Here is a 14,164-nt window from a genome sequence, read left to right as displayed (position 1 = left end):
ATTTGAGTCATAGAAGCACAATGAGACAGGAAATAAATGGATGTGGCTGACTCAATCATTGGTGACTGCCACCTAGAGAAGCTGGTTTCTCTCCTTCCCAGAGTTTGGCTGTTCTGCTTCATCTCAGTCCTACAAAATCCAATTCTCCCAATAATTGGTTGTGTGTAGGCTATGAAGAAAAGGCAATGGCAACCCACTCCAGTACTCTTGCCTGGAGAATCCCATGGATGGAGGAGCCTGGTAGGCTACAGTCCAGGGGGTCGCTAAGAGTCGGACATGACTGAGCAATTTCACTTTCACTTTTCACTTTCATGCATTGGAGAAGGAAATGGCAACCCACTCCAGTCTTCTTGCCTGGAGAATCCCAGGGATGGGGAAGCCTGGTGGGCTGCCTGAAGTGACTTGGCAGCAGCAGCACAGGCTATGTAGCAGAGAAGAAAATGGCAACCCACTCCAATACTCATGCCTGGAAACTCCCATGGACGGAGGAGCCTGGTAGGTTGCAGTCCATGGGGTCACTAAGGCTTGGACACAACTGAGCAACTTCACTTTCACTTTTCACTTTCATGCATTGGAGAAGGAAATGGCAACCCACTCCAGTGTTCTTGCCTGGAGAATCCCAGGGATGGGGGAACCTGGTGAGCTGCCGTCTATGGGGTCGTACAAAGTCGGACACGACTAAAGCGACTTAGCAGCAGCAGCAACAGCAGCCTATGCAGAATCAATCAGTTGTTGCCATTGCAGTCAAAGAAACTTAAATTATACACAAAGAAGTGCTGTGATCCACCTGGGTTTATCTGAAACCTACATTCATCACCAGTCTTTGATATGATAATTCCCCAATGGAATGGAAAAGAGAGAACTGTTTATTTTTGAAAGTCCTGTTCATCAGACAGAATATACAGCACCAAATATAGTCATTTTCTAGACACCTTTCGTTTCTTTTTCGAGGTCATTGTGCTTACACATCCCGTACATATCCTATATAGCAGATGAAGTTTTAAAGAGTTACTCTGCTTAGTAGAGCCCTTTATTCATTTAGTTCTTCAGGAAAGTCAGGACTAAATTTTTTCTCTAAAAAGAACTATGTGCTAGCTTTATTTTTTAATTGATTATAATATCTTTGATTAGGTTTTGACTTATATACATAGTCTCTGTCAATAGGGAAAAGTAGTACCAATTGTAATAAATGTCAATAATCATTTAAAATGCTATATCCTTTTTTCCCTAAACTCTAATTTAGTTGAATTTTATGATATATTGGCAGAATACTGGTTACTATGAGTTCCACAAAATTCACACCAAATAAGAGATTTTCCTTTGATATTTCCTTTTCTTCCAAGAAACCATCTCACAAAACACTTACCACAGAGAGGAGAAAAGCAGCAAGTCTCCTCCTCTTGAACCTGAATCATGAATTGATCTTCTCTGCATTCTGGTATTGAAATCTGGGGGCATTTGAATGGGTCACATTCTGCAAAAACAGAAAGATATTTGGAAATTTATATAGAGTAAGATGAATAAATGAAATAGTGTGGTTCATTTCTCTTTGAATTGAGTAATAATTAGTTCAAATAAAAAATCTTAATCTTTGAAGAAATATATAGGCAATAGCAGGTTATTAACATTAAAAATAAGTATTTTACATAAAAATATATGTAAATAGACATTTAAAATATATATATACTTTATCTTAATCATATATACATGATTAATCACTGGTCATAGCAAACACTCTCTTCCAACAACACAAGAGAAGACTCTACACATGGACATCACCAGATGGTCAACACCGAAATCAGATTGATTATATTCTTTACAGCCAAAGATGGAGAAGCTCTATACAGTCAATAAAAACAAGACCAGGAGCTGACTGTGGCTCAGATCATGAATACCTTATTGCCAAATTCATACTGAAATTGAAGAAAGTAGGGAAAACCACTAGACCATTCAGGTATGACCTAAATCAAATCCCTTATGATTATACAGTGGAAGTGAGAAATAGATTTAAGGGCCTAGATCTGATAGATAGAGTGCCTGATGAACTATGGAATGAGGTTCGTGACATTGTACAGGAGACAGGGATCAAGACCATCCCCATGGAAAAGAAATGCAAAAAAGCAAAATGGCTGTCTGGGGAGGCCTTACAAATAGCTGTGAAAAGAAGAGAAGCAAAAAGCAAAGGAGAAAAGGAAAGATATAAGCATCTGAGGCAGAGTTCCAAAGAATAGCAAGGAAAGATAAGAAAGCCTTTTCAGCGATCAATGCAAAGAAATAGAGGAAAACAATAAAGTGGGAAAGACTAGAGATCTCCTCAAGAAAATTAGAGATACCAAGGGAACATTTCACGCAAAGATGGGCTCAATAAAGGACAGAAATGGTATGAACCTAACAGAAGCAGAAGATATTAAGAAGAAGTGGCAAGAATACACAGAAGAACTGTACAAAAAAGATCTTCATGACCCGGATAATCACGATGGTATGATCACTCATCTAGAGCCAGACATCCTGGAATGTGAAGTCAAGTGGGCCTTAGAAAGCATCATTATGAACAAAGCTAGTGGAGGTGATGGAATTAAAGTTGAGCTACTTCAAATCCTGAAAGATGATGCTGTGAAAGCGCTGCCATCAATATGCCAGCAAATTTGGAAAACTCAGCAGTGGCCACAGGACTGGAAAAGGTCAGTTTTCATTCCAATCCCAAAGAAAGGCAATGCCAAAGAATGCTCAAACTACCGCACAATTGCACTCATCTCACATGCTAGTAAAGTAATGCCCAAAGTTCTCCAAGCCAGGCTTCAGCAATACGTGAACTGTGAATTTCCTGATGTTCAAGCTAGTTTTAGAAAAGGCAGAGGAACCACAGATCAAGTTGCCAACATCCACTGGATCATCAAAAAAGCAAGAGAGTTCCAGAAAAACATCTACTTCTGCTTTATTGACTATACCAAAGCCTTTGACTGTGTGGATCACAATAAACTGTGGAAAATTCTGAGAGAGATGGGAATACCAGGCCACCTGACCTGCCTCTTAAGAAATCTGCATGCAGGTCAGGAAGCAACAGTTAGAATTGGACATGGAACAACAGACTGGTTCCACATAGGAAAAGGAGTACATCAAGGCTGTATATTGTCACCCTGCTTATTTAACTTATATGCAGAGTACATCATGAGAAATGCTGGACTGGAAGAAACACAAGCTGGAATCAAGATTGCCGGGAGAAATATCAATAACCTCAGATATGCACATGACACCACCCTTATGGCAGAAAGTGAGGAGGAACTAAAAAGCCTCTTGATGAAAGTAAAAGAGGAGAGGGAAAAAGTTGGCTTAAAGCTCAACATTCAGAAAATGAAGATTATGACATCCGGTCCCATCACTTCATGGGAAATAGATGGGGAAACAGTGGAAACAGTGTCAGACTTTACTTTTTGGGGGCTCCAAGATCACTGCAGATGGTGACTGCAGCCATGAAATTAAAAGATGCTTACTCCTTGGAAGAAAAGTTATGACCAACCTAGATAGCATATTCAAAAGCAGAGACATTACTTTGCCGACTAAGGTCCGTCTAGTCAAGGCTACTGTTTTTCCAGTGGTCATGTATGGATGTGAGAGTTGGACTGTGAAGAAAGCTGAGCGCTGAAGAATTGATGCTTTTGAACTGTGGTGTTGGAGAAGACTCTGGAGAGTCCCTTGGACTGCAAGGAGATCCAACCAGTCCATTCTGAAGGAGATCAGCCCTGGGATTTCTTTGGAAGGAAGGATGCTAAAGCTGAAACTCCAGTACTTTGGCCACCTCATGCAAAGAGTTGACTCATTGGAAAAGACTCTGATGCTGGGAGGGATTGGGGGCAGGAGGAGAAGGGGACGACAGAAGATGAGATGGCTGGATGGCATCCCTGACTCGATGGACGTGAGTCTGAGTGAACTCCGGGAGTTGGTGATGGACAGAGAGGTTTGGCGTGCTGCGATTCATGGGGTCGCAAAGAGTCAGACATGACTGAGCGACTGAACTGACTGAACTGACATGATTAATCACCTATATGCATGTATGTATTTGCATATATATGTATATAAATTGCTATAAAATCTCAGCAAAAATATATAAGAAAGATTTTTTATATTTAAAACAAATGTATACACTTAAAATACATATTTCTACTAAAATTAAGATCATTAAAATGAACTAATTATATATACATATAATCTATATAATAAATATAATTAAAGTTCATATATATACATATTTACAAAGAAGTCATAGGTTTAAAAGAAAAACTACCTTTAGCAAGACAGTTCTGCAAACAATCTGTTTGATAAATTTTTTTATAGACACAAAAATGAGAATCTAATCTACTACTCTGAATGAACAATGAATCTCACTTTTCCTAGTTCATTACTCACCACATTGGTACTGTGGACAGCAAGAAAAGGGGCTATGGCCAACAACCAGTTTTTGACTATTTGTACATGTTGGAATGGCAGTTTCACACAAAGTCATGTCACATCCTGGAAATAATCAGAAATATTTAAAAAACTGTGTACACAACTAAAATCCTGAGGTTCTAACTTAAAGAAGGAAAAGGATTCTCAATATGCATGTTTTTACACTGCAATTATAGACCCTTTATCTTGTCATGTCTTTCAGAATGTTATTAATTATAATAGCTAGAGTTTTGCATGTCTGTTTGCAAAATCCGCAAAACTATAATGAGGTGAAAGTTGCTTTGAGAAAGTATAAGTGACATTCATGGCAATAGTTACTTTAACCTGGTACATTTTTTTTTAACACCAAGCATCATACATGCCCTGTTTTTTCTCAAAGAATATCAACATATTTGGTGGCATTAATAGCCTGTAAGGCTTCAGCCTGCATACATACTGCAAACTTCCTTTGAACAGCAGGTCCACGTATCAACGAAGCCCAGGACAACTTCAGCTTCTCGTTCACAAATTGGCGAGGGCTGTTCATCACAGTCAGGTTCTATGGGAATAATGCTTCCATTCGCGAAACATTTGTATAGGGCACATTCGTCAATGCCCCCATTCCAAACTTCACCAGCAGTTCGAGGCTGGTCTTCACGATCAGTGCATGCTTAAAAAGACAGTCAATGTTATATCACTTAAAACTTGGGCATGAAAATAAATCAAGCTGTGATGTTTTGATTTCAGACTGTGACTTGGTCCAGGGGCACAGATAACTTGTCATGTTATCTACTTTTTTGCAGCTTCTTCTTTTGGTTCATCAACTACTAGCTTACATTTTTTCTTTAATGAACTTTTTGTAGTCCATGGAAAACATTTTTCCCTTCTACAACTGTCTGTAAATTTGCATGACCTCTTCTAGAAATAAGATGATCTGCTAATTATTTTTTATTCATTTTAAGTCTTGCTAGTATAATTTATTTAGTTTAAACAAACTCAGTAACATAAATTTAAATTAGTTTTAAAATATTAACTATAAAAACTTAGTAGTATTAGAAAACAAGGTAGTCTCTATCTCACATTAACATGTTTGTCATAGCAAAATTCAAAAGATCCCAGCTTTAAAATCTAAATGTGAAAAGTAGGCAGTCAAGCAAATATTGTTTAATGACTCTGTTCATTTTATTATGAACATTTTACTTAATGACAAATATAGCCCTCTAGTAGTTCTTTAAGGATAATACAGATAAATGAAGTGACCACCATATTCCAAGCTTCCAATGGACTTTTCTTTATTTACTACTAAACCAATCTCTCAGGTCCCTAAAAAAAATATAAGCATGCCTGTGTATTCTCAAATCCTTCCACAAATATTTTCTCAATGGCAGATTGTTTCTGAAACTATACATGCATTTTGCTTCTACTTGCCTTCCCCTTTAATTATTATCTTTACTTTTGACCATAACAAAAATCCTTGTGATAGATAAAAAGTGCTGTATAGCAATTTTCTCAATTTTGCACTTTTTCAAATCCACAACCACCATGGAGACTATGTGTCAAAATGGGTTGAAAATGAAAGCAGAAATACTCGATGTTTTCTCCCAGATACTAACACTTTCTGAAACTTCTTGAGTGCTTATTTTTCTCTAGGCACTGTTGCAAAATTTTCTATTTTTTTGTGTATCCTCACACTAACCTTGTGGCATAAGTCCTATTACTTTCCACATTTTGCAGATGTACAATTTCAGGCTCATGTAAAGCAGAATCATTAACACATGAAATAACTGGAATTTCAATTCAGTCCACATACTATTCTCTTCATTCTTAATTTGCCACATTCTTTTCCAGTTATTATAGGCATAAGCAGAAATAAAACATATTACCACTGAAGCCCCCAGTTTTGGCAACTTTGATTGGAATCATATTACAATCGAACAACATACTTGTTTCCTTTCCAACACTTAGGTGAACTTTGATTAATCCTTTCTGCACATTTCTCCAAGATTTAAAAAAAGTCTTATTTGTTTATTTCCTGGGTCCCTACGGTGTTGTTTTTACTTTTCTGCTTACCACATTCTTTCTCTGGAATACATCGTGTTGAATCTGGCCTGTGAAGAATGGTTCCATTTTTGCACACACAGTCTTCTCTTAAATTCAAACATGAAGAATGCCCATAGAACCATCTGTTCAGACATGTTCTTGCTTCACAAGGTCGCACACAGGGTTGATATTCCTTCCCCTCTGGACAAGTCAGAGCTGTGAATAACCGAGGACAGAATTTGCTAATGATAAAAGTGACCTACTTGAATTCTAGTAAGAGGAAGAAATGTCAGTTTTCTCTCTGAAAGTAAATTTTTGCACACTTTCAGCCTCTTCCAAATCCATTTTTCAGTATTATGTAACCATAAATTAGAAACAAAACAATCAATGAGTGTTTTCGAGCATCTTCCAGGTGTCCAGCTAGTATTATGTTACAGTAGGGAAAGTTCATCTGACTTATATCAAATAAATACTACCAACAGGCAGCCCAAGTTTGGTTGGCATAAATATAGAGTCAACTATTATGAAGTTACTGCTCTGTGCAGTGGGAGGAGATCCAACAATCCACTCGGAATAAGCACAGAAATATGTTTTAACTATGCAACTCAACCAAGTCCTAAAAAAGAAAAATGCCACATATTTAGGTTTAATCCTTCACTGTCAAAAGAAATTACTGTTGCTGAGCAGTTTCTAAATGATGTTTCAGAGAATTCATGTTGCTTTTACATGATCTTAAAAAGTCATACTCACCAAAAAATGAACATGCAGATGGCGGGGGTGTAAACCGGTAAGATATTAGCAGAGAAAAAATTCACAGTCTAGTATATTGAAGATGTCATAAGTTCCCAACGAATCAAGCAACCCCACTCTTGAACAGTGATTACCTCTGGGGGGAAATACCCTGATCCTGGGGAAAACTGAAGGCAGGAGGAGAAGGGGACGACAGAGGACAAGATGGTTGGATGGCATCACCAACAGGATGGACATGAGTTTGAGCAAGCTCCTGGAGTTGGTGATGGACAGGGAAGCCTGCTGTGCTGCAGTCCAGGAGGTCACAAAGAGTCAGACGTGACTGAGCAACTGAACTACAACAGCTGGGGCTGTGGGGAGAGAAGAGGCCTGGAGCGAGCACACCAGGAGCTGCTTTATATCCCAAGTGGAGTCATGTAACTAGAGTCTCCAATATATTATTTTTCTATGTATTTTATTCTACTTGGGGAGGCGGGAGATGACAGTGTTTCACTGTTGAGTATGGTGCTGGCTGTAGTTTTGTCAAATATGGTCTTTATTATGTTGAGCTATGTTCCCTCTGTACCCAGCTTGTTGAGACAGTTTTATCATCAGTGGATGTTGAATTTTGTCAAAAGCTCTTTTTTAAAAAACTATTGAGATGATTTTTACTCTTCAGTTGGGTAATGTGGCTTATCACAATGATTGATTGCAGATACTGAGCCATCAGTGGCATCCCTAGGGGTAAATCCCTTCATCAGAATGCATGACTCTTTTAACGTTTTGTTGAATTCAGTTTGCTACTGTTTTGTTGCAGGCTTTTGTATCTATATTCACCAGTGATATTGACCTGTAATTTTCTTTTCTTTGGTGTCTTTTTCTGGTTTTTGTTATCAGGGCACACTTCTCTCTGGTCTTTAGAGCTCTAGGAGTGCCCCCTACATAACCTGTGTGCACGCCTCAGCTGTGGCAGTGCCAATTACTGTGGGTGCCCTGGTAGGTCAGGCTGGCCCTTGGCCAGGAGGCTGCAATGCCACAGTGTCTGGGGGACACTGGAGGCTGGGACAGGCTTTCTGCATGGCTGTCTGCAGATCCTGAAAGGCTTGAAGCTGGGTCTGGCTCACTGGAGGGCAGATAAGCTTTTGGAACTAACAGACGAGGGGAGGATTCCAAAAGAGTCTTTTGCCAGTGCCAGTGTGATCACAGAATCAGCTCCCAAAATGGATGCTCTCAGCATCTCCACCCCCAGGGGAGTCCTAGGTGCCTCCTGCCTCTCCTGGAGGCTCTCCAACATCAGCAAGTCGGTCCTCCCCAGGGTCCTTTCAAACTACTTCCTCTGCTCTGGGACTGGGAGCACAGGCGATTTTGTGCATTTCCTTTAAGGGCAGAGTCTCTATTTCCTATAGCTCTCCAGCTTTCTCAAGCATAAGCCTTACTGGTTTTCAAAGCCAGAAGTTCTGGGGACTCGTCTTCCTGGTGCAGAACTTCTAGGCTGGGAAGGCCAATGTGGGGCTTTAGACTTCTCACCGCTTAGGAAGGAGGTCTACAATTGTGTATACCTTCTGTGTGTGGGTCACAGACCAAGGGATATGGGTCCTGACTATACTGTATCGCTGCCTCTCCCACCCATTCTGGTGTCATTCTTCTCTTATCTCTTTATCTGTGAAATGTCTTTTCTGCTAGGCTTCAGATCAGTTGCATAGATAGTTCATCTGTAAGTAATTGTAGTTTTGGTATGTCTGTTGGAGGAGGGGAATTCAGGGTCTTGCTACTCCACCTTCTTGACCGTCCCCCTTACTTTAAATTTATACCAGGATAAAAACAGAAGTTGCTTAAGGGGGAGCTATGACCTCTAACTATAGGTTACATTTACATTCATTTTATTCTTACAAAATTATTTTTTGATAAAAGTAAAAAGAAAGATGTGAATGTAAAAAAAAAACTGAAATGTTGGATTGTTGGAAAATATAGTTTGCAGTGTACTACTTACAGCAGTAATCAGGTGTTCTCCATGGAATACAAATGTCAAACTTGTTACATACAGCCACATATGCAGAAAGGGCATCACATTCATAGTTCCAAAAATAGGTATAATTGATCCACATCTTTTCACAGAAGTCTTGTGGTGAAACCTAGAGACACATTGTGCCCTGGAATAAGTTATGTTATTTTATGTATCTGATGACCTAAATCAAATCCCTTATGATTATACAGTGGAAGTGAAAAATAGATTCAAGGGATTATAGCTGATAGACAGAGTGCCTGAAGAACTACAGATAGAGGTTCATGACATTGTACATGAGGTAGTGATCAACACCATCCCCAAGAAAAAGAAATGCAAAAAGTAAAATGGTATACTGAGGAGGCTTTACAAATAGCTCAGAAAAGAAGAGAAGCTAAAGGCAAAAGAGAAAAGGAAAGACACACCCATTTGAATGAAGAGTTCCAAAGAATAGCAAAGAGAGAAAAGAAAACCTTCCTCAGTGATCAATGCAAAGAAATAGAGGAAAACAATAAAGTGGGAAAGACTAGAGATCTCTTCAAGAAAATTAGAGATACCAAGGGAACATTTCATACAAAGATGGGCTCAATAAAGAACTGAAATTGTATGAACCAAACAGAAGCAGAAGATATTAAGAAGAGGTGGCAAGAACACACAGAAGAACTATACAAAAAAGATCTTCATGACCCAGATAACCATGATGGTGTGATCACTCACCTAGAGCCAGACATCCTGGAATGTGAAGTCAAGTGGGCCTTAGGAAGCATCACTATGAACAAAGCTAGTGGAGGTGATAGAATTACAGTTGAGCTACTTCAAATCCTGAAAGATGATGCTGTGAAAGTGCTGCACTCAATATGCCAACAAATTTGGAAAACTCAGCAGTGGCCACAAGACTGGAAAAGGTCAGCTTTCATTCCAACACCAAAGAAAGGCAATGCCAAAGAATGCTCAAACTACCACACAATTGCACTCATCTCACACACTAGCAAAGTAATGCTCAAAATTCTCCAAGCCAAGCTTCAACATTACATGAATCATGAACTTCGAGATGTTCAAGCTGGATTTAGAAAACGCAGTGGAACCAGAGATCAAATTGCCAACATCTGTTGGATCATCAAAAACACAAGAGAGTTCCAGAAAAGCATCTACTTCTGCTGTATTAACTATGCCAAAGCCTTTGGCTGTGTGAATCACAACAAACTGTGGAAAATTCTGAAAGAGATGGGAATACCAGACCACCTTACCTGTCTCCTGAGAAATCTTTGCGCAGGTCAAGAAGCAACAGTTATAACTGGACATGGAACAACAGACTGGTTCCAAATAGGAAAAGGAGTACATCAAGGCTGTATATTGTCACCCTGCTTATTTAACTTATATGCAGAGTACATCATGAGAAACCCTGAGCTGAATAAAGCACAAGCTGGAATCAATATTTCTGAGAGAAATATAAATAACCTCAGATATGCAGATGACACCACACTTCTGGCAGAAGAAGAACCAAAGACCCTCTTGATGAAAGTGAAAGAGGAGAGTGGAAAAAGTCAGCTTAAAACTCAACATTCAGAAAACTAAGATCATGGCATCTGGTCTCATCATCTCATGGCAAATAGATGGGGAGACAATAGAAACAATGAGAGACTTTATTTTGGGGGGCTCCAAAATCACTGCAGATGGTGATTGCAGCCATGAAATTAAAAGATGCTTGTTACTTGGAAGAAAAGCTGTGACCAACCTAGACAGCATATTAAAAAGCAGAGACAGTATTTTACCAACAAAGGTCCGTCTAGTCAAAGCCTTGGTTTTTCCAGTAGTCATGTATGGATGTGAGAATTGGACTATAAAGAAAGCTGAGATCAGAATAATTGATGCTTTTGAACTGTGGTGTTGGGGGAGACTCTTGAGAGTCCCTTGGACTGCAAGGAGATCCAACCAGTCCATCCTAAAGGAAATCAGACCTGAATATTCACTGGAAGGACTGATGCTGAAGCTGAAACTCCAACACTTTGGCCACCTGATGAGAAGAACTGACTCATTGGAAAAGACCCTCATGTTGGGAAAGATTGAAGGCAGGAGGAGAAGGGGACAGCAGAGGATGAGACTGTTGCATGGCATCATCGACATGATGCACATGAGTTGGAGTAGGCTCCGGGAGTTGGTGATGGATAGGAAAGCCTTGCGTGCTGCCATCCATGGGGTTGTAAAGAGTCAGACATGACTGAGCAACTGAACTGAACTGAACTGAAGGCCCTAAACTCGATTGATTTTTGATTCTCCAAGACTAAAACTATTTGGAAAATCAAAAGGTAGTAGCAAGTCAATATTCCTAACAGTTCCTCTTTGACCTTAGATCTGTAAAGTTTCATAATATTAGATATCACTTCTGAATTTATAATTGTTTAAACACACAGTTTAGATGAGATAAATGTTATCTGTGAATGCTAAGTTGCTTCAGTCATGTCTGACTCTTTGAGACCCTATGGACTGTAGCCCGCCAGGCTCCTCTGTCCATGGGATTCTCCAGGAGAGGATACTGGAGTGGGTTGCCATGCCCTTCTCCAGGGGATCTTCCTGATCCAGCAATTGAACCCATGCCTCTTATGTCTCCTGTACCGGCAGGTGAGTTCTTTACCATTAGTGCCACTTGGGAAACCCCAAATATTGTCTGTACTAATCTACATAAACTTATTTTACAAAGATGGAAAAGAAATAGAGTATGTGGTCCTAGCAAAAATCTATTTCTGATATTACATTTTGGATTATAATCCTCTTTTTTATATACTGAAAAAGACTTTGATCCACTATAGATAAAACCTCCAACAGCTTTCTTCCCTGTTGGCTCACACAGTAGAGAATCGCCTGCAACGCAAGAGACCCGAGTTCGATCCCTGTGTCGGGAAGATTCCCCAGAGAAAGGAATGGCTACCCACTCCTATATTCTTGCCTGGAGAAATCCATGGACAGAGGAGCAGGGCAGGCTACAGTTCATGGTGTCACAAAAAGTTGGATGCAACTGAGTGACTAACACTTTCACTTTTTCAGTTTTCTTAAATGGCATTGCTCTTTAAATGAGATTATAAAAGCTTCTCCAAAAATTGTGGATTAATATTGAACATTGGTCAAACAATTTGCATAATTTATCATGCCTCAACTTAATTAAGAACTCATTTTTTTCTATAGATTATGTTTCATTTTGATTTAGAGATACCTGAAATCTAAATAATTTAACTTTTAACAATATTACTCCATTATTTTCTACTCATTTATTCTGCAAACATTCTGAGCATCTACATTCAGATGCTCTATTTGGACAGGGCAAAGTATCAGGTAAAAATACTTTATATTTTTCATATCCCATTATTTCTTCTCCAAAGTCCATATCTATAAAAACTAAGACATTACTTCCTTTTTAGTCTCAACTATTGAATCTTGTCAGTTTCCAACCATTTCATTTTGCATGGAATACTTGCTTTGATCATCAAGAGGCCCCCTAATTGCCAAATCCAGGGAACACTGATACTGTAAACCCTGCTCAACCTCTCAGAGGCCTATGAGGCCATGCACGCCCCCCATTTCTTGACCCTCTCCTTTGACTTTCACAGCACCACACTCCGGGGCCTTTCTGTCTGTTCATTGTTGTCGCCTCTTCCTGACTCATTCTGAATCTTTGTCTAGACCCTTTCTTCCATGCAGTGTGGGAGGTGAGAGTTCGATCCCCTGGTCAGGAAGAACCCCTGGAGGAGGAAATGGCAACCCACTCCAGTGTTCTTGCCTGCAGAATCCCATGGACAAAGGCTCCTGGTGGGCTACAGTCCATGGGGTTGCAAAGAATCAGACACAGCTGAGCGACTTACTTTCTTCCATAGCCCTGTCTACTCACTACAAATGCTCTTCCTGGGCGCATCAATTTCCCAGGTTTCTACCACCATCTTGGGCATTTACATCTTCACCTCAGTTTCTTTATAAGTTAAATAGAGTTAATTTTTAAAAACCTACTAGTACTTAAGACTGCTGTGAGCTAATATATGGAAAGGGTTCAGAGCAGACCCTGGCACATCACACATGAGTTATTGTTATTTAGAAACTCTCTATACTAATAACTCCCCAAATCTGATCTCTGGATTCAATTAGTCTCTTCTGAGATCTAGAATAGCTTCAAATTTTTTTTTTCTGGGTATTTTAGCCTTAAAGTCCCACACAACTTAATCTGCCCAAGATGAAAAAATTGTATCCTTTCTCTACTAAACCCACAAGAGCTGATTCTCCTGTATCCTCCATTCATCCATTGCATCCTTCCACAATTTCTTGGGCACCTAACTACATGTCAGGCACCCTACTATGCATAAGTAATATAAAGGTGACTAAAACAGACCTGTTCTTGTGGATGTCATGGTTAAAGCCTATATATAGAACCAAGAGGCGTCACCACGCTGAAAGAGATCAGAGGAGGGCAGTGTTCCAGCTTAGGGCACTGCAGGCATAAAAGCCCGTACGCAAGAAAATCTTGAAATAGTGGAACAGTTGAAAGGAGACTGAAGTGCCTGGACCGTAGACAACCAGAAAAGTGTAGCACAAGAGGAAGCTGGAGAAGCAGGCAGGCCAAAGCACAAAGGAAATTATAAAGCCGTGATAAGAAGTTAAGAATGAATTCTAAGAGTAAGTGAAAGACTCCGAAGGATTTTAGGTAGAGAAATAATCCAATCGTGTTTCCATTTTCAAAAGATCATCTGCCTACTATGTGGACATTTGCAAAGGAGGATGAATATTAGAAGTAGGAAAACGAAATAAACAGTACCCCTTCTTTTGCCATCAAATTCACTGGGACAATCTGCAGGGAAGGCTGGGACTATCACAGATTAAATGGTATCCTAGGTTGCTTCACTATGCCTTGACTAGTCAAGCTGAAAAGTCTCCTGATTTAATAATCAATCTTATAAGTTCCCAGTTAAAAAAGCAATTTTTGAAAGT

At 39.5% G+C, this 14,164-nt stretch overlaps 1 protein-coding gene across 2 annotated transcripts in view; it reads right to left on the bottom strand.

Moving 5' to 3' along the window:
• The window catches only part of OTOGL (otogelin like), a 174,071-nt gene that overhangs the window by 20,367 nt on the left and 139,540 nt on the right, over positions 1-14,164 (bottom strand). For both annotated transcript variants that reach the window (XM_068971075.1, XM_068971076.1), the window contains 5 exons: positions 9,185-9,326; positions 6,496-6,681; positions 4,883-5,095; positions 4,405-4,509; positions 1,367-1,474 (listed from right to left, as the gene is read on the bottom strand). In XM_068971075.1, the coding sequence (XP_068827176.1) occupies positions 1,367-1,474; positions 4,405-4,509; positions 4,883-5,095; positions 6,496-6,681; positions 9,185-9,326 (754 nt within the window). The remainder of the gene's footprint in view (positions 1-1,366; positions 1,475-4,404; positions 4,510-4,882; positions 5,096-6,495; positions 6,682-9,184; positions 9,327-14,164) is intronic.

This window comes from Capricornis sumatraensis, chromosome 4, assembly GCF_032405125.1.
Source record: "Capricornis sumatraensis isolate serow.1 chromosome 4, serow.2, whole genome shotgun sequence".
Classification (NCBI taxonomy): domain Eukaryota; kingdom Metazoa; phylum Chordata; class Mammalia; order Artiodactyla; family Bovidae; genus Capricornis; species Capricornis sumatraensis.
Note: the sequence above shows the minus strand (reverse complement) of the source record. Positions and strands in the feature narration are given on the sequence as shown.